At 39.9% G+C, this 20,093-nt stretch overlaps 1 protein-coding gene across 1 annotated transcript in view; it reads left to right on the top strand.

Moving 5' to 3' along the window:
- Positions 1–16,599, top strand: part of Tiparp (TCDD inducible poly(ADP-ribose) polymerase) — a 34,861-nt gene extending 18,262 nt beyond the window's left edge. Inside the window, exons 3-6 of the mRNA XM_070022895.1 lie at positions 4,366–4,534; positions 6,393–6,553; positions 13,840–14,118; positions 14,571–16,599. Coding sequence (XP_069878996.1) covers positions 4,366–4,534; positions 6,393–6,553; positions 13,840–14,118; positions 14,571–15,018 — 1,057 coding nt within the window. The 3' untranslated portion in view covers positions 15,019–16,599. The remainder of the gene's footprint in view (positions 1–4,365; positions 4,535–6,392; positions 6,554–13,839; positions 14,119–14,570) is intronic.
- The last annotated feature ends 3,494 nt before the right edge of the window (positions 16,600–20,093 follow it).

Here is a 20,093-nt window from a genome sequence, read left to right as displayed (position 1 = left end):
AGGCTAACACGGTACCACTTGAGCCACAGCTCTATTTCCAGTTTTTTGGTGGTTAATCCAAGATAAGAATCTCATGGACTTGGGGTGGGGGGTAGTTGTGGAGGTGGGAGGCCAGGGATGGTAGGGGGAAAACAAAGGAGGAGGCGACAATGCTCCATAGGAAATGTACTTATTACCTTGCCCATGTAACTGTAACCCCTCTGTACAGCATTTTTACAATAAAAAATGTACAAAAAAAAAATCTCATGGACTTTCCTCCCCTGACTTGACTGGTTTTGAACTGCCATCCTCAGATCTCAGCCTCCTGAGTAGCTACAATTACAGGTATGAGCCATTGGTGCCCGGCTTGCATTCTCTTTTTAAGTTGAGAAACCTACAGCTTTGGATGAACTGAATGTGTTGCGTTGTTTTACTTCCAGAGACTCTGGTGGCTCAGGAATCTCATGTGGGTCTAGCTGGGGATGTTTCGGATGACTGGACAGTGGGAAACTGGCCAGAAGGAAGCATTCACTTCAATTGTAGGATACTTCCTATTCAATCGCTACTCCATACTAGTGTTTGAACTCTAGGTCTTTCTGCCTCTAGTCCGTCAAACAGGTACTCTACCTCTGAAACATACTTCTAGCTCCTTGCTTCCTACACAAGTGTGTATCTGGATTCTTATAATATGTAGTGACATGTTTGTTTGGAAAAGTATATAAGAACAGAATTATTAATATTTCTGCAGTGCAAATTTATTTTTCTTTTATAGAAAAACTCTACAACTTGTTTACAATATTTCCCCCAACCTCTGATTGATGATAGGATTTATATCTTTGGTAAAACAATTACTGGGCACTGGTGGCTCACATCTGTAATCCTAGCTATTTAGGCTGAGATCTGAGGATCATGGTTCAAAGCCCACCCAGGAAAAGGAAATCTGCGAGACTTTTTATTTCCAGTTAACAACTAAAATCAGGAAGTAGAGCTGTGGCTCAAGTGATAGAACTGCTAGCTTTCAGCAAAAAAAAAAAAAAAAAAAAAAAAAAAAAAGCTTAGGCACAGCACCCAGGCTCTGAGTTCAAGCTCCAGAACTGGCTTGTGTATATATACACAAACACACAAACATACTGATTGATTTCACTGCATGATAATTTAGCCAAAGCCTACTCTAACTAAATAAGTGGCTGCCCACCCTTTGGCTCTCTGTAGGAATCTTGTTGTGCAGATTGGGTTCTCATTTTCCAGGATTATTGTACCCTGCTTTCACAGTGACAACTCCCTTCCCTCCGTCTTGTTTTAACATTGTTTCTCACATTCAGTTTTCACATATTCTTTTACCCTTTATCTGCTTTTGAACCATTGTACCCTAATCTGAGATCCTATACTTCCTCAATTCATGACCTGACCCCTCTCACATTGCCTACCCTGGGACACATTTCTTTGTTTCATGTAGCCTGTTGGAAAGGACTCTTCCAACTCTCAACTGCTCCCTTAGTCCAAGAAGTGAAGCACTTGGAAAGTGCTTTTATCTTGTTCTTCTACATAATCCTTTCCTACTAACAAGTAGTGTTCTCTATGTAATGTTAACTACTCCTACAATTCCATTTTTTTTTTCTTTTTCTTGGTCTGTTGTGGGGCTTGAACTCTGGGCATAGGCGCTGTTCCTCAGCTCTTCAGCTCAAGGAGAGTAGCGCTCTACCACTTAAGCCATAGCACCACTAATGGTTTTCTGGTGGTTTATTGGAGATAAGTGTCTCACGGACTTTCCTGTCTGGGTTGGCTTTGAACAGTGATCCTCAGATTTCAGCCCCCGGCTTAGTAGCTATAGGATTATAGGCCTGAGCCACTGTCACACAGCCTCCAATTCTTCTTTTACACAAAACTTATCTTGGAGTGAGTGATTAAGCGTTTTTGTTTTTTCTGACCTTTATCGATCCCTGGAAACCAAGGACCTCTAAATCCTCTCATTCCCTGAATGGTGAATGTAGATAGGCAGATGTACTACTGCTTTGGTTTTACATTGTTAGGTCTTCCTCTCTTTTGAAGACACTGGAAAACAGACTACATCTGTTTAATTCATTGCCTAATTCATTCCACAATCTTTTACCACACATAGATGACTCATAACTGCTTTCTGATAATAGGAAACAATAGTTTGATAAAGAAGAGTGGTAGATGTTGAACATTTGGCAAGTGTATTGTACACATTTACAGTGATGCAGATTGTGGAGGAAAAAGCTCTTCTTGACTTTGGAATTTAAAGCATTCCCCACTTTTAAAAGAGTGAAGGTGGTAAAAATAATCTTTTAAAAAGATAATTTAATGTTTTTAAAGTTTGTTATTTAGTCTGTCAAGATTAGAAAAGCATATTGAAAATCAGATACGGTGAAAACAGTACTTTAATACATCTATTCAAAGAACAGTTGATTGTACCAAATCAGAATTTGTCATAGAAAATTCATAATGCCCAGAGGCCTGAAATGCACACAGAATGTAGCAAAAAGCTGCATTTGTGTTTTTCTCATGTAAGTCATTATCTGTGAAGTTTCAGTAATATAAGCTTATGCAGAAATTGGTAGAGTTATGTCAGAATAAATCGTGACACATAAACAGCAAAAATCATTGGCTGCATATTCATGTTATCATAATGTCTGCCATTCCAAAACTCCTTAAAGGAAATACTGAGGATTTGTTAAATCATAATTAGGAGCCATTACTAGAGAATGAGCTTAAAAGAGGAAAATATGTTTAGAAACTTGAAATGGTCTTACAAGGGGAAAAGATTTATTTCTTTTTACAATTACAACATCATTTTCTCCTAAAATTAAATGAAAATTGATATGAAAATTAATTTAGGCATAATTGTTCTGGTTGTTAGAATTTCTTTTTAATCTTTTTGGAATTTCCCAGAAACATTTTGCCTTTTAATTAAATATTACTATGAACTGTAAATCATTTTGAGTCTGTGTTCAAATATGATTTCTTTCCTTAATTAAAAAAAATTTGTCTTATGAACTTCACAGAATAACAGGTTTCATTATTCCTTTTTTCACTGTATTATGATACCCTGATCATATTCTAATCCTTCTCTCTATCCCTTTCTCTTTAGCAGTATCCCTATTCATGTTTTTCAAAATTTGATTTAAAACTGTATTGCTTTATTCCTGTCTCATGTTTAATTAAAATTGTGTTTATTTTTAAGACTACCTCCTCGTTAGTACCATTTCTAAGCATTGGGGGTTATTGGAAATCTTTGGACATTTTTAAAGGAGCATGCTGATTTTTTACAAGTTACGTGCTTTTTGGCACATCGTTTGTGTATTTTATGATATAATTAATTTTTTTATGTTTTCTTAGAGAAATGTCAAACAAAAAAGTGAACATTTTGCAGTTTCTTGAAATAATGAATGGTTCAAATAATTCAAACATTAGATGACAATCCATTAAAAAGGAAACACATTCTATTTCAACCATGCTTTATAAACTTATTGTGTAAAATGTGTATTTCTTATAGTGGGTTGTAAAGGGCTGGCCCAGTAACAGCAGACTGTTAACAAAATGACAAAAATGTTCTCATAATTGACTCACATAATAATGCAGACTATTTTACTCCATGTTTGGCCAGCACTTTTTCCATCACAGGATAAAATGTAATATGATAGTAGATTAGCAGTACTTGCTTTATCTGGGATATTTTTCTCTCTATTTTTTTTCTGACTTTTTTTTTGGGGGGGGGGTTAGTTGAGGGGTTTGAACTCTGGGCTTTGCCTTCAGTTCAAGGCTAGTGCTCTACCACTTAAGCCACAGCACCACTTCCTGTTTTCTGGGGGGTATTGGAGATAAGAATCTCAAGGCTTTTCCTGCCCTGTCTTTGAACTGCATCCTCAGATCTCAGCCTCCTGAGTGGCTAGGATTGCAGGCGTGAGCCATCTGCATGGGCTTTCCTGACTTTTTAATCAAACAATCTTGTAGGTTCCTACAATGGTCCAGGATGTCTGGTACCTAAGAAAAGTATTGTGTTGGGGGCAGGGCAAGAGGGTTCTTTGTTTCTCTGGTCTCTTTTAATAGCTTCATCCACAGTGTGACTCCCTGATTGGCTGGTGCTAGGACTTGGTGTCACTGGGGAGAGGAAGGAGAAGAGTCACGTGGACTTTGACGCCTGAGCTGACTTTAAATCCCATTCTCAGATCTCATCTCAGCTTCCTGAATAGCTAGGATTACAGGTGTGAGCTACTAGCACCAGGCTCAGTGATGCCTTTTTAATCTTAAGTTAAAGCAAGTTTTGAAACTTCTACAACAGCCTGTTCTAGATAATTTTTTTTATGTCCAATAGGATATTTATTTAGGTACTTTGTTGAGCAGTTTTTTCTTGGATCTTTTCAGAGGACAAGAGTTTTGGGCGGATTTTAATGCCATGACTGTGTATGAAACAACTGAATTTGACCAACTACGGAGGCTGTCCACACCATCTTCCAGTAATTTCAACTCTATTTACCACACATTTTGGAAGTACTTCTGTAGAGACCACTTTGGGTGGAGAGAATATCCTGAGGTATTTACATGTTCTTTTTTCTTTTTTCCCCATTAAGTACTTTTAGATTGTCTTGTCTTTCCCTGTTCTTTAATTCTCTCTGACAATGACTAGTCAGAACTACAGGTCATAATCAAAGAGCTTAAAGGGATTAACATTGAGTCTTGCTAATACAGGTAAAATCTCTCTTTCTCTCTTCCTCCTCTCTCTTTACTCTCTTTCCTGTGCTCTCTCCTCTTTCTCCTTTCCTCCCTCTCTCTCCCCCTTCCCTCCCTCTTCCTCCCTTCTTTCTGTCTCCCCCTCCCTCCCTCTACCACCCTCTCATATACTAGTTTTGAACTCAAGACCTTGTGTTCTTACTCAGCTCTTTAGCTTTCAGATGAAGCTCTGTCACTTGAGTCATACCTTCAGTTCCTCTCCCATTTTTGTTTGAGAACGGATTTCTTCTCATGAATCTGAAATCCAAAATCTGTTATCAGAGAACTAAAATTCTTCCTCCAGAATCTTACACTGTAGATATGAAAACCTAGACTTGGAGCCATATTTGGGATAACTTTTAAATACAGTTTTATTGCTATTATGAAGGTGTTGTACAGATGGTTGCTATTTTGTAAGTCAGGTAATGAGTGCATTACTTTACATTTTCTTTGAGATAATTTTAATGAGATGAGAACTAGTAACTTTTGACTCTATCTGCCCTCAGTTTCTGGAGATTGGGTCATGTGTTATACTTGCCATTTTTAGAAGCCTAATGGAAGCAGTCATTCTTAAGTCCTGTAAGCAGTACTTGGGAAGGTTTATTAGATAAGCTAGGGTTAGACTTGTCATTTACTTAGAATTTGTCATCAGTGATGGTGTGTTTTTCCTTAGAATGACAATTCCAAGTCAGATTAAACACATTGAAATGGACTTTAGAGATTAATCTCACATTCTGATAATTTGCTTTCTTTAATTTGATTAAATTCATTTCCAGCATACAAGAAAGGAGAACTGACTGGCTTTTAGAATTTTTTTAAAAATACAAAATAGCATGACTATTAGCAGTATTTAACTATTATAAATATATCTCTTTCAAGTAATCACTAACATTTTCATTCTAAACAGAAAAAGCTATTTAAAGTGTATTCTCAGTATACTTGGATATTATCCCTGTGTTTTTCCTCTCAGCGGTATCTCACATTTGGAACTTGGTTTTTTGCACTTTATATTTTATTTTTGGTGTCCCTGGGGTTTGAACTTGGGCCTTGGTGTTTGTTAGGCAGGTGCTCTACTGCTGATCACAGTTCCATCCTCTGCACTTTGTACAGTATTATCTTTAATCCTCATTTTGTACATATCACCCAATGCAGAAGAAATAGCTGTGTTGTCAAAGCTTGTAGAATTCACAAACTTTATAGACCAAGATAATGACAGTTTGCTTTGTGAAGGTTAAAATGTGTTTGTGACTTTACGTATCACTATCCTACAATACTGTGAAATTTGTGAAATTTATGTAATCATTTAATCTCAGTAAAAAATTATTATTTAAAAAAAATCCTCATTCTGAACATTTCCTTAAGAAATAGGAAACACTCACATATCCTGTGAGACATTGTTAGGGTTATAAGTAAGAGTTGTGTAGTGGTTCTTACCAGCCAGTTTCACGAGGTAGTAGTTTGTCTACTTCCTGTGAACCAAAAGTACCTTTCCATTCTGCCTGGGGTTCTACATATACCAAGAATCTGACTTCACTTTATTAACTCCTTTGCTCTGAGCAGTGAGGAAAATTCCTTTTGCCTTTAGTTACATTTTCCTATTTCATAGTGATTTTCCTATTTCATAGTGATTATTAATATGACTTTTTTTTGTCATTTGTTCCTTCCTATTTTCTGTTCCATAGTCAGTTGTTCGATTGATTGAAGAAGCCAATTCTCGGGGTCTGAAAGAGGTCCGGTTCATGATGTGGAACAATCACTACATCCTCCATAACTCATTCTTCAGGAGAGAAATAAAAAAGAGACCACATTTCCGCTCGTGTTTTATACTGCTTCCATACTTAAAGTAAGTGTCTAGTGGAAAGTGTCATCTTTCCTCTCACTTATTGTAAATGCACTACTGAAAGCAAGAGAGGAAAATAGTTTAAATTAAGAGAGCTGTCTTGGTTATTGCTACCAGAATATGAATATCTTTGGATTTAACTCTTCAGTTAATCGTTTGCTACAGTTAAGCCAATACAAAAAAAAGTGAACATCCTGTTGATTTTTTGAACTGAAAAGTAGAACAGACCTAGTGTTTTTCCACAATTGAAAGTAATGAGATGAGGCACAAAGTTTGCCTTTGCTTCCTTTATGGAAAATGGAGTGTTCCTGTTCTCTTTCACAGATAATACTGCCAGGGCATTACTGCCTGCAAAGCAGTAGTCTGCTTTCTTTCCTTATTAGAATTAGAATCAAAGTAGGAAGAACACTTTTTCAAATAATTTACATTCTTATTTATTAGGTTAGCTATATCTTTTTGTGATAGTAAGTAAAATCATCTATTTCCTAAGAATAAAATTTTTTAATAAAAATGTAAGGCTGAAATAGGTCTTCTATTGCAGGTTGAGCACTCTTCCATTTCCCCAAGTTCTTCTCTGTCTTTCCTCTTCAAAGAACCTCTTCATAGACCCTGAAAGCTGGGGCAGAGTATCATCAACAAGGCCATCTTGGAATGTCAGGGTCTCTAGGCAGATTCTGTAGAGCTTGATTTTGCAGTGAGACGAGGTTTACTTAATTTTACTTAATTTTATCAATTTAATCATCTATTATAACAATGGTTGGTCTCTTCTACCCATCCTTGCAGCAAAGATACCATTTTTATATTTCTATTTCAAAATCAAACTGTTGTCACCAAATGATTCTCTTAATCTGATTCTGAGATTGCAAGGAGAGTATTAAAAACAACTAATCCCTGAAATGATCATATTCCAAAGAAGTTTAGAAATACACATTGGCCTGGGTTAAGTGTGTGCTTTCTTCAAGTACAAATGTGAAAATCTTTTCCTTGTAAGGTTTTGCTCTTTAATTGAAATTAATAAAAATGCCATTCCTGGGATTTCACTAGCACAGCTGGAGTCCGTGTCTGTCTCTGGGAGCCAGGAACACGCTGTCCTCCTGGTGAGGCTGAGCTCATTAGTGAGACCCGCAGCTTGGCATGGCCTACTGAGCCAGGCAGGCAGGGTGTCGCTTCTGTGTTCCCACAAGAACGTTCTGTCAAGTGCTGTGTTGTTGGGGAAAATAGCTTGCTCTGATTCTAAAACAATTCTAGAAAATTAGCACATATTAATTATACAAAGTGATGGGGTTCCTTGTGATATTTCCATATAGGCATATGTACTTGATAATATTGCCCCTTCTGTTATTTTCTTAATGTATCCTCTTCTATTTCAGTCATGTTCTCTCTACCCTCTTTCCCTGCCCTCCTTGTAGCTTCTCTCCTCAATCCCCTTTTATTTTCATGTTTGTTTTTAAGATCTAAATCCTGCATATGATAAAAAAAATGTAACATTTGTCTTTCTTCATCTGTCTTATTTCATTTGGTAATTTCAGTTCCATCTACTTTCAGAACATAATTCATTCTTTATGGCTGAGTAATATTCCATGGTGAATATGTACTACATTTATCCATTCCTCAGTTGATGACCAGCCAATTCTACAACTTGGCTGTTATGAATAATACTGTAATAAACATGGTGTGTAGTATCTCTATTGTGTTCTGATTTAACATTCCTTTGGGTATTTGCCCCAGAGTGGTAAAGCAGGATCATATGATGGTTCTATTTTGAGTTTGTTTGCTTTTTTGAAGTAAGGATTTGTTGTATTCTAACAGAATAAAGTGGGGAGAAATGAAAAGGGGTAGAGTTTTCCTATTCCCTATGAAGGAAAAAGAGACTTTTTAGTGCAGTATTATTAGGGTTTGACATTAGACCTTGTGCTTGCTACACTGACACTACACTGCTTGAGCTGTACCTCTGCTCCTCCTTTTATTGGCAGTTATTTTGGAGGTAGAATCCAGTGAACTTTTACTGCTCGGTTTGGCAACAAATGCCTTAATCACTGCAGATTGCAACCTCTTGGGTAACACAGATTAATGTAGGCCACTGGCTTCTGCTGTGTGTGTGTGCGCGCACGCGTGTATGTGAGTGCGTATATGCGTGTATGTGTGTATGCATGTCCATGAGTATGTGTGTGAGTATACATGCACTGAATCTAGGACCTAAACTCAAGGCCTAGGTGTGCTGTTCCTTAGCTTTTTCAATCAAGGCTAGTTTTCTGTCACATGCCACTTTTGGCTTGCATACAAACGGTCCTGAATTCAAGTCCCAGTAACCTATTTCAAACCTCCCACCAAAAAAATGGTGATTTCCATAGTGGCTGCCTTAATTTACATTCCCCCTGATGGTGTAAGGACCACTGTCCTCCATTACCACATCCCCTCACCAGCATGTAATTGTTTTCTTCACTAGGTAAAGTGGAAATTTAGTATTTTTAAAAATGTAAACTTTTGGAATAATAAATACAGTCCTATATTTTAATATTCTCTTACAAGTGGACAAAAGAAAATGATTTCCTCTTCCCTTTCAGATTTCTTTCTTCTGTGTGTGTGTGGTTTTTTTTTTTTTTTTTTTTTTTTTTGTTTTTTTTTTTTTTTGTATTGAGCATTGAGCTCCAGGTTCGAGTTTCACTTCTGACCCTTCGGTTTTTGTGAGATAGAATCTCCTGCTACTTTTGCCCAGGTTGGCTTGGATCTCAAATCCTTCTGCCTCTACTTTCTGAATAGCTGGCATTACAGGGTACATCACCATGCCTGGATAAAACTTAGTTTAGTCCCATCTGGAACAGTGATAATCCAATTAAAATAAAAGATCAGCAAGTCAGAATGATTATGCAGCAGCTTCAACCAGAAAAGATCAGAGGAAGGGCAAGTGCCTCTGAGTGGATCAGTAAGTACAGCCATCCGCCTGCCCTCCAGTCTGTAAGGTATTCATGCTGACATAGTGGAGGGAAAGCCTGCTTTCAAACACCAGTTCAGAATCCATGCTCTTAACCAGAGAATTTTTTTTTGTCTTTTACGTTTTAAGTGTTACTTTTTTCTTTTTTGGTCCTAAACTAGGACTTGAACTTAGTGTCTGATACTTGTTTTCACTCATTGGCTGGCTCTCTACTACCTGAGCCATGCCTTCAACACCTTAAGTGAGTAACAAGGATTAATGTAACAAATGTAACAAATGCAAAGGATTAAAAAAAAATAGGCATGACTGTTCAAAAAGGAATGTACTCATTGCCTGACCTATGTAACTGTAACCCCTCTGAACATCACCTTTACAATAAAAATGTAAAAAAAAAAAAAAAAAAAAAAGGTATGGAAAAAACCACAACTGTCAGCTTGACCCGAGGTCATGGTAGAAACAAGTCAGGTGAAGGGGTTTGGCGTCCATTTCTTCTGAGCTGAAAGGGCGCTGATCTCATGCACTCACTTCCTGGTCATGAGACTGCATCACACGCTGCTTCCATTCCTCCCCCAGCAGGATAGAATGGACTGAAGGAGGTCCTTGCCTGCCTGTAAGCTTTGATCTGCTCCAGTAGAAAAGGCTGGTTCAGCACCCTGAAACTCATATCTTGTCACTGGAATAGTAGGAATGATTCAGCCTTCTTAGAAAATAAAGACATACTTGTAACTTTTGCTGAGGGGTACAGATGAGCAAGTGTGTGTGTGTGTGTGTATGTGTGTGTACGTGTACATATTTTTAAGCCCATTGAAACTTGAATGTAGAAGTCCTTTGGGCATATTTGTGCATGTGGGTTTTAGTCCAGCAAGGATGCTAGCCATGTGTCTAACATCTCAGAATGTAAAGGTTTATTTATCCATGCTCACTTTCAAGTATATATGAGTAGATACCAGAAGATTGGAGAAACAGCAACACTCTAAATTTGTCCTTGAACTCATATGCCTGTTCCAGATGGGACTAAACTAAGTTTTATCCAGGCATGGTGATGTACCCTGTAATGCCAGCTATTCTAGTCACTAGAGCGCACATTCTCAAAAAGGACTTCTGAGGCGAATTACATTGAGGCACAACCACTTGAGTTAAGGTAGCGGGGATTGGATTGGGCAGTTGTACCTCCATAGCTTTTTTATTTTTATTTATTTTTTTTATTTTTTTTTTTGTCGGCCGTGGGGCTTGAACTCTGGGCCTGGGCGCTGTCCCTCAGCTCTTCAGCTCAAGGCGAGCGCTCTACCACTTGAGCTACAGCACCACTTCCGGTTTTCTGGTGGTTTATTGGAGATAGGAGTCTCACGGTCTCTCCTGCCCGGGCTGGCTTTGAACCGCGATCCTCAGATCTCAGCCTCCTGAGTAGCTAGGATTACAGGCGTGAGCCACCAGCGCCCGGCTAGCTTTTTTATTTTTAGTGTAGCACAGCTTTGCTTGCAAATCCTCCTGCCTCAGCCTCCCTGAGTGCTAGGGTTACAGGGATGTATCACTGTGCTTGGCTAGCTTTTAGCTTCTTTTTTTTATCTTTCTTTCTTTCTTTTTTTTTTTTTTTTTTTTTGTCAGTCATAGGGCTTGAACTCTGAGCCTGGGCACTGTCCCTCACCTCTTCAGTTCAAGGCTAGTGCCCTACCACTTGAGCCACAGTGCCACTTCTGGTTTTCTGGTGGTTTATTGAAGATAAGAGTCTCATGGACTTTTCCTGCCTGGGCTGGCTTTGAACTACGATCTCAGATCTCAGCCTCCTGAGTACCTAGGATTACAGGCATGAGCCACTGGCATCTGGCAGTTTTTTTACTTTTAACAGATGCCTATTAAAAAGCTAAAAAGTTGCTGGGTGCCAGTGGCTCCATGCTTGTAATTCTAGCTACTCAGGAGGTTGAAATCTGAGGATCCATGGTTAAAGCCAGCCCAGGCAGGAAAAGCCGTGAAACTCTTTATCTCTAGTAAACCACCAGAAAACCAGAAGTGGCACTGTGGCTCAAATGGTAGAGTACCAGCCTTGAGCTAAAGAGTTGAGGGACAGCTCCCAGGCCAGAGTTCAAGCCCCATGACCAAAGAAAAGGTAAAAAGACGGTAAAGGTGTAGTAGACACACCAGAGGCATCTGAGCACTCTTGGGGTGGCTTTGTAGCTTTTTATTTTTCTAAGTATAAATTATGAAGTACATAAAAAACAACAACATGAGTTTAGAATATAGCTGGAGGGTAGGGAGGAGTGTAGTTGTGGAGATGGGAGGGCAGGGATGGTAGGGGAAAAACAAAGGAGGCAACAATGCTTGATAAACGTATTCATTACCTTGCTCATGTAATTGTAACCCCTCTGTATGGTATTTTCACAAAAAAAAAAAAAAACTTATAAAAAAAGAGAAAAAAAAGAAAATAGCTCCATAGACCCAGATTCAAAAATAACTGCTTCTGCCCTTGACCAGCTACATTAGAACAATTCACCTTTCTTTTTCTTTTAGCCAGTCCTGGGGCTTGAACTCAGGGCCTGGGCACTGTCCCTGAGCACTCAAGGCTAACACTTGAGCCACAGCACCACATCCAGCTTTTTCTTTGTATGTGGTAGTGAGGAATGGAACCCAGGGCTTCATGCATGCTAGGCAAGCTCTCTACCACTGACCCGCACTCCCAGCCTGGCAGTTAACCTTTCTAAGCCTCAGTTTATTTGTTAAGTAGGCAATTCAAGGCTGAGCACAGTTAGCTCATACATGTATGTATCTCCGCTACATGGGAAGTAGGAGGGATTGCTGTCCAAAGCCAGCCTGGGCAAAAACAAAAACAAAAAACTTGGAATCATATCTGAACTAAAGCAAAAAGGGCTGAAGCTGTAGCCCAAGTGGTAGAGCACTTGCAAGCCCAAGCCTTGAGTTCCAACTCCAGTATAATCATCAGTGTGTCCCCCGTCTCCCGTGTTCTCCCCCCTCCCCAACTAAAACCCAAAGCTACTCCACCTGTGAAAACTGCTGTGACAGTGACACTAATCCTGGTGTGTGTTGGTGCTGAGTGACTGACGAAGCTAGAGTGCTCTCTGGAGATGAGAGGCGTGTTCACGTAGTTGTAACCTCTGTGTCACAAAGTTCCTTTGAAAACTGCAGTTTCCTAATCCATTTTGGCAGGCACAGTGCTTCCTGTGACTTCTGTTGATGGGTGTTACAGTCCCCGGACCCTGCAATTAGGTCTTAGCATCAGGATTTCCTTACTTTGTCCTCTTTTTCTGTTGTGAGAATGCCTCAAAAATAGGATTTAATCAGGCAGGAACAAGTGACATGCTGCTGCTTACCTAAATTCAGACTTTCAGGTAATCTGAATTTCAAGGTTCAGTGAATGATAATCACTGTGATCTAAAGCTGCCCTTTTTTGGGGTATGGGGAAGATGGACTGAACTCAGGGCCAGGTAGGTACAGGCAAGAAGAGCTTTACCATTCAGCCACTCCCCAGCTCCTGCTCCATCTCCTTTTTTTTTCTTCTTCTTCTTTTTCGTTTTCTTTTTTGGTCAGGGCTTAAACTCGGAGTCTGGGCACTGTTTTTTAGCTTTTACACACAAAGCTGATGCTCTACCACTTGAGCCATAGCTCCACTTTTGTCTTTTTGCTGGTTAACTGGAGATGAGAATCTCATGGACTTTACCTCTTGTGCTATCTTTGAGCCTCAAGTCTCAGAACTGAGCCTCCTGATCGCTAAGATGACAGGTGTGAGATGTGCACCCCACCCTACTCCATCTTAATCACTCACAAAGCTATAAACTTGAATAGTATTGGTGATTTGTGTTATAATCTTAGAAGGTAAAGGAATTAAAGGTTTTTCAGCTTTCAATGCCTGCTTCATGATCTTTGTTTCGTATATAGAAATGGAAGCAAGCTTTTTTAGTTTTCCCCTAAGCTCCCTTTCCACACTCCTTGTCCTGCTTTATTTCCATCCCACACAGCCTTTAGTGGAGTGGTGTGATTTTTAAGCTAAGATTGGAGAAAGTATATAAATTATCATTGCTCCCTTGAATCCAAGCTTCTTAAAGTATATTGGCAAAAGAGGGCTCTAGGAGAAGTCAAAAGTGAAAAATATTTATAACTTGGCATTAGCTTGTTTGCCTATATGTACTGCCTTACAGCAGTACATTCCAGAGCTGTCTGAGGGAGCAGCCAGGAAGAAGCTACTACTGGGTTGTTCATGACTGCGGCATTTGTTTTCTAAGATTTTCTTTACAATTTTTCCACAAGCATTTAAGCTGCACAAATTATGTCACTGGCGGCTGCTGTAGAGCACTGTATGGGGTGAGGTGTACTTTGTTGCATGAACAATGTTACTTCTCTATTCTAGGACACTTGGTGGGGTTCCCGGTCAGGCCCCCTCGCCTCTAGAAGCAACTGCATCATCACAGATCACCTGTCCAGATGGGGTCACCTCAGCAAACTTTTACCCAGAGACTTGGGTTTACATGCATCCCTCTCAGGACTTCATTCAAGTGCCTGTTTCTGCAGAAGACAAAAGTTACCGAATCATCTACAATCTTTTCCATAAAACTGTACCTGAATTTAAATACAGAATTTTGCAAATATTGAGGGTCCAAAACCAGTTTCTCTGGGAGAAATATAAAAGGTGAGTGAGGTGCGGGCAGAGTTCAGGAGAGCTTTCACTAGTGCTAATGTCAAATGCATACCATTACAGACACGTGTGGGCACTTGCAAGAAGTGAAGCCAGGATTCACACCTAAGTAGCTCCGCACTAGAAATGCTCTTAACCTCATGCTGCACTTCATAACCAGCAGTGAAGAACCTTGAGTGGTAGATGAGGACAGTGAAATAGGAGAACTAGACTTGAAGTGGAAGAGGAAGCAAGGAAGTGGGGGATGGAGAAGGAAGGAGGAGGCTTTCCTGGAATGGAAGATGGAAACATGTAGTATGATCTTTGGCATTATGGGCAGTGTGCCTTTGCTAGTACTTCTCTATTTCCTCACCCTTGAACACAGAAAGAAACATTGTGACTACACCTTGCTATTCAATTGATCTTTATTTCCTTCTTCTGACTTCCCCACCCATTCTTTGCATTAGGAAAAAGGAATATATGAACAGGAAAATGTTGGGCCGAGACAGAATAATAAACGAGAGACATTTGTTTCACGGAACATCCCAGGATGTGGTAGACGGCATCTGCAAGCACAACTTTGACCCCCGGGTGTGTGGAAAGCACGCAACAATGTTTGGACAAGGCAGTTACTTTGCAAAGAAGGCAAGCTACTCCCATAACTTCTCTAAGAAGTCCTCCAAAGGAGTCCATTTCATGTTTTTGGCTAAAGTGCTGACTGGCAGATACACCATGGGCAGCCATGGCATGAGGAGACCCCCTCCGGTCAATCCTGGCAGTGTCACTAGTGACCTGTACGACTCCTGTGTGGATAATTTTTTTGAGCCTCAGATTTTTGTCATTTTTAATGATGATCAGAGTTACCCTTATTTTGTTATCCAATATGAAGAAGTCGGTAACACTGTCTCCATTTGAAGAAAACAGTCTTGGCACTAAGTTGTGTGATGTGACCTCGGTCCCACCCAGCGCTGGTGGCAGGTGTGGGTGGCAGAAGGGCTGGTGGGAAACCACTGGACACAACAGGGCACTTGTCAGACCCATTCTCTACGTGTTAGAAAGTGTTTTTTAAGAAAAGTTTTAAAGTGACCACTTACTCTTTATAATTACTAATTGTTAGTGTACTGGGTGTGGAAAAGAACTCAAGATTGCACACTTTCTTTCACACTGTACATATGGGCAGCAGCGATATTAGAAGCATTTAGGAAAAAAACTGAACAGCCTAGCCAAGTAGTGAAATGCTGCTGGGGTCTGTAGAAGTTTGCCATGCGGAGTAGAGGCTGTGAGTGTTGTGTTTACTTACACTGAAGGGAACTGGTGGGAACTGACACGGCCCTGGCTTATTTCCTAGCCAAAGCATCCTTACGTTGGGGTACTGTAAGTTCATGACATTCTAGTTGGTGGAAAGGAATTTTTATTTCTGTCAGCAGGTCTGAAGTACATCACCAGTCAGAGATTATTAGTGATCTGCAGAGTTTTCCTGAGAATTCAGAATTCCGTTTAGAGGAAGTGCTAAAAAAAAAAAAAAACTGAAAATTTTATGTTGCCAGCAAAGTTTTCACTAACAAGTTACATGAAACGGGATTCTTGTGTTAAACTGCAGCTTTGGAAAACTCATTATCTTCCACCATAATCTGAAGAAGTTGGGCAGCTACTGCACTTAAAGCCAGACTTGAGGATTTAGAAGTATTATTTTCTTTTGGGGTTCCAGACCTAGCCCACGTGCTGATAGTTTTGGAGAAAGGAAGACATTTACAGCCAAATTAAAAAGGTTTAGTACTGTATTTTGTACAAAGTAGATTCTCAGAAGTATTTGTTGAATTGCAGTGACTGTTAAGGTGGTAACCCCACCTCGGCCTGCTTTGCCAGAGGCCGCTGAGTTCCCTGGCTGATCCCGCTCTTTACACTACTTTCTTAATAGAAACACAAACTTGGAAGTTGTGCCATCAGCCCAGCCGGAGCCTGGTCAGGCAAATGCGCTGCTGCTGCCGCTGTTGAGAGGTAGTGGCTAGGCACGCTTCATTCTATACTTTACCCCAAGCAGAGCCAACACTGGGTTTACAGAGTGTGAAAAGTTCACAAAAGCACAGCACAGAATTCCTGCAGATACCACCCGTTCCTGTGTTGTTTCATTTACCCAGAACTTTTTGGGAACTTCTGTGTTGTTTGAAGCAAGAAGACAGTGACTAGTCTGTTTAAGGCACTTACCAGGGCTTCCACACTGATATTTATTCTGCCCTAGATCATCCTGTTCGCTGCTTTTGGCGTGAAAGGGGGCAACTGTGGTCGTTGTTTTTCATTCAACTCCCAACTCGTAAACCAGTGATTTTCAGTCCTTTTCAAGTTAAAATACCTTACCATTGTTTATTTGATTTTATGAAAATTGTTCCTTTTATTCTCCCTAAAAGAAACGAAAGCTTTATGACATATTTATTTTTTTAATAAAACTAAGCAAAAATAAAAGTTACAGCAGTTCTTTAGAACTTTTGGTTTTGTTTTATTTACATTGAACTGAATTTAACGCACAGTTGATGGTTGGCAAATACTGGGTAGTTGAGTTGGGTGGGTGTGTCGTTGGTTGGTTGGTTGGCTGTGCAATTGGATGAGGGGGTGGACAGATGGATGAGTAGATGAGCACCTTCCAGAAAACACTACTTAACTTTCTGCTCTAGATTCCATATAAAATATGTTAACTTGTGACTGTAAGTAACTGGAGAAGAGGAATGTTTTGTAAAAGTTACATGGATTTAGAACACCCTAAAGGCATTGGGTAACTTTCTTGTTACCAGCATATCGCTTAAGTTACACCATTTCAGAAAGCCGCTGCTCATTCGTTTCAGTTATGGGTAGGATTTCTTGAAAGGGAGTCTGCAAACAAACTGTTCCAATGTCACTTAAATCCATATTCAGGAAGCTGTTTTTATGTGCACAAAGTTTATTGATACTGGATCCCTTATAAATCTAAAGCTCATCTGTCTTTTGTAACCTATGTGTTTAAATAAATGATTAGGTTTACAAAATAACCCTGAGGTTATGAAATAATACTCGCAGAAGGAATTTGTAGCTCCTTTCCAGTTTCTCTTTATTGGGACCCAGGTGCAAAGGCTCGTTCTCTGTGGTGTTTGACATCATTGTAGGACACCTCAACAGCTCGAACTCTTCCATGACATGCACGCCACACTCGCAAACAAGTCACTGCCTTTCACAGGGTTAGATCCTTGTTTTTTAAATGTGCTTTTAGAAAAAGGTGAGCAACTGTTGATGGTTGATGATTTCTTTTGTTATATAAGCTGCTGAGATCGTGGTTCAAAGCAGGCTTGGGCAGGAACATCCAGGGGGCTCTTATCTCCCTACCACTAGCCTTGAGCAAACACAAAATAAAACCATAAGGCCCCTGAGTTCAAGCCCCAGTACTGGCAATAAATAATGAAAAAGGCAGTGATAGAAATGTTCTAACTTGGGATCTTTAAAATACAAATTTAAAAGTATACAGTATACAGTGCTATACAAACAAATGATAGCATTTCTTTACAAACTAAATGCTGGGTATATTTTCCTTAGGACAGTGTTAAGTTTTCAAAACATCCAGTTTATTGTTTTAAGTACTGGTCCTGCAGGCAAGTTAATGAGGTATGTGGATTCCCAGTAGCTTTTGGCCATCTGCACTTGTATTATGAGATACTTCGGCGTAGTTAAGTTCTGTTATGATGGTCTGAAGTCCTGACATACTTACAATGCTTGTTCACCACTCCATTTGCTTCAAGAATTTAGCAAGTGTTCATGAGACATTTCTAACACAAACTTAATGTGAGATTAAAGTTCAGAAGTTACCATCTGACAGTTCTGCATAGGCGTCAAGTGTCTTAAAGAATATTTTAGGAGCAAATTAAGCAACACGAGACCAACTGATGATGTTGATGAAACCTTTCAGTGATGGCTGAAAGTCTTCAGACTACAAGTAGCTACGGAGAGTGAGCTAAAGAGGGTAAAAGCAGTGGTACATTCCGTTTCTTTAACTTGGATTAACAGCCTCCAGTGATAATCTCAGGAGTTTGGTTAGGCTGGGAACCACTGGCCTAGACTATTTCTAATGTGTGGCAAGTCAGATGCCAAATTGTCATTTGGTGGGTACAGTGTTAGAGCGGTGTTGGTTTCACAGGAACTAAGTACAGTTCATCGGGCCAGAGTGTGCACAATGGGGCCCTTGACCACAAGCCACTGTGACAAGTGATTTTATAGCCAGCAATTTATGACTCAATGGATTTGGAGCAGCAGTGATAGATTTGGGTCATGAACCTAGACTTTCCTGACAAAAGAAAATCACACTTGAAGGCTGTGCATTCATTTCATAGTGTCTTGTTCAAGGGCTTAGGCTATGTGCAGTTAGCTTTCATGGAGGGATGGCAACCACATCTAAATACCATAGTTCTCAATGACTTAGGCTAATTGTACCCAATATTTGTAAGCTTAAATCGTGTGACACCACTTTGCATCCTTCCAAATGCACAATTCTACACATGATTATAAATTTATAACTAATTTTTTTCAAAACATACAAGTTTTTAGACAGTACTAGGTGAATGGGTATGCAGATTTTGTAAATCATTGTTCTCATCAATAAGCAGCAGGGCAGCCAGGCAGCCAGTGGCTGATGCCTGTAATCCCAACTACTGAGGAGGCTGAGATCTGAGGATCCAGGTTCAAAGCCAGCCGGGGCAGGAAAGTCCATGAGACTCTTCAACAAACCACCAGAAAACCGGAAGTAACACTGTGGCTCAAGTGGTAGAGCACTCACCTTGAGCTGAAGAGCTAAGGGACAACACCCAGGCCCTATGGGGATACATAACCCAAAGCCATTGTTACAGTGTCTGGTTCAGGTAATACAATCAGCTTTGATCCCATGCTGACAGTGGTAATGGCAACAGCAAAAATAACAGTATGGTAAACTAATAAGGCCTCAAAGCTGTCCACATTCTAACCCCAGATGCCTGACCATGCATTGCCTTATATGGCAGGAGGGGCTTTACGTGTGTGATGAAACATTGGGTGTGGGGATACCTGAAGCTCTAGTATACTGCCTAGGACCCAGTAATTCTGAATGAAGGACATTTGGCTCAGGATCCTAGTGGGTGGGAAGTTCAAGGTCAGCAAATTACATCTGGCCGTGTGCTTTGTCATTGTACGGTGGAAAGGTGGAACACATACAGGGAAGAAGGATCAAACTGGTATTCCTGTGAAATTAATTCGTTCACAAGGGCACCATCCTCATGAGCCAAGCACCTCTCATTCCCATCCCCCCTCCATACACTTACCACCTCAGCTTGCTTTTTGTTAGGAACAAACTATGGTCAAATTATAGCAGAAGTTGGTCATGTTTGGTAATATAATACTGTAACCACGGGGTATTCATAAGAAAGATCAGCAGTAGATTAGGCGATACAAGACTGTGGGCATCAAAGGCAGAGGTTGAGGCCATTAGCCAAGGAGTGCAGGTGGCTTCTAGAAGCAGTGTTGGCACAGATTTTTACCCTAGATTCCTACCAACACCATGATTCTAAGACTATATACCTGTGCGTTTACATTCACTAAGTGTAGTTTGTAGTAGGAAGCTAATTAAGACTATTAACTGGAGAATCATCAGGAAACTGAGTATAAACTAATAATTTAAAAGGCACTTAGAAGTGTGAGTATTTCCCAGTGCTTTAGGAGCAAATTAAGCAACACAAAACCAACTGATGACGTTGATGAAACTTTTCAGCAATGGCTGAAAGTAGTCTTCAGACTACAAGTAGCTACGGAGAATGAGCTAAAGAGGGTAAACGTAGTGGTACATTCCGTTTCTTTAACTTGGATTAGCAGCCTCCAGAGATAATTTCAGGAGTTTGGTTAGGCTGGGAACCACTAGGCCAGAAAATTTCTAACGCGTGGAAAGTCAGATGCAAGTTTTAAAGTTACATGAAGTTTCAAGAACACCAGTGTTAGTTTAGCTCTGG

The sequence above is a fragment of the Dipodomys merriami genome, unplaced genomic scaffold (assembly GCF_024711535.1).
Source record: "Dipodomys merriami isolate MVZ:Mamm:240054 unplaced genomic scaffold, mDipMer1.0.p SCAF_154, whole genome shotgun sequence".
Classification (NCBI taxonomy): domain Eukaryota; kingdom Metazoa; phylum Chordata; class Mammalia; order Rodentia; family Heteromyidae; genus Dipodomys; species Dipodomys merriami.
This window is presented reverse-complemented; position numbering and strand designations above follow the sequence as displayed.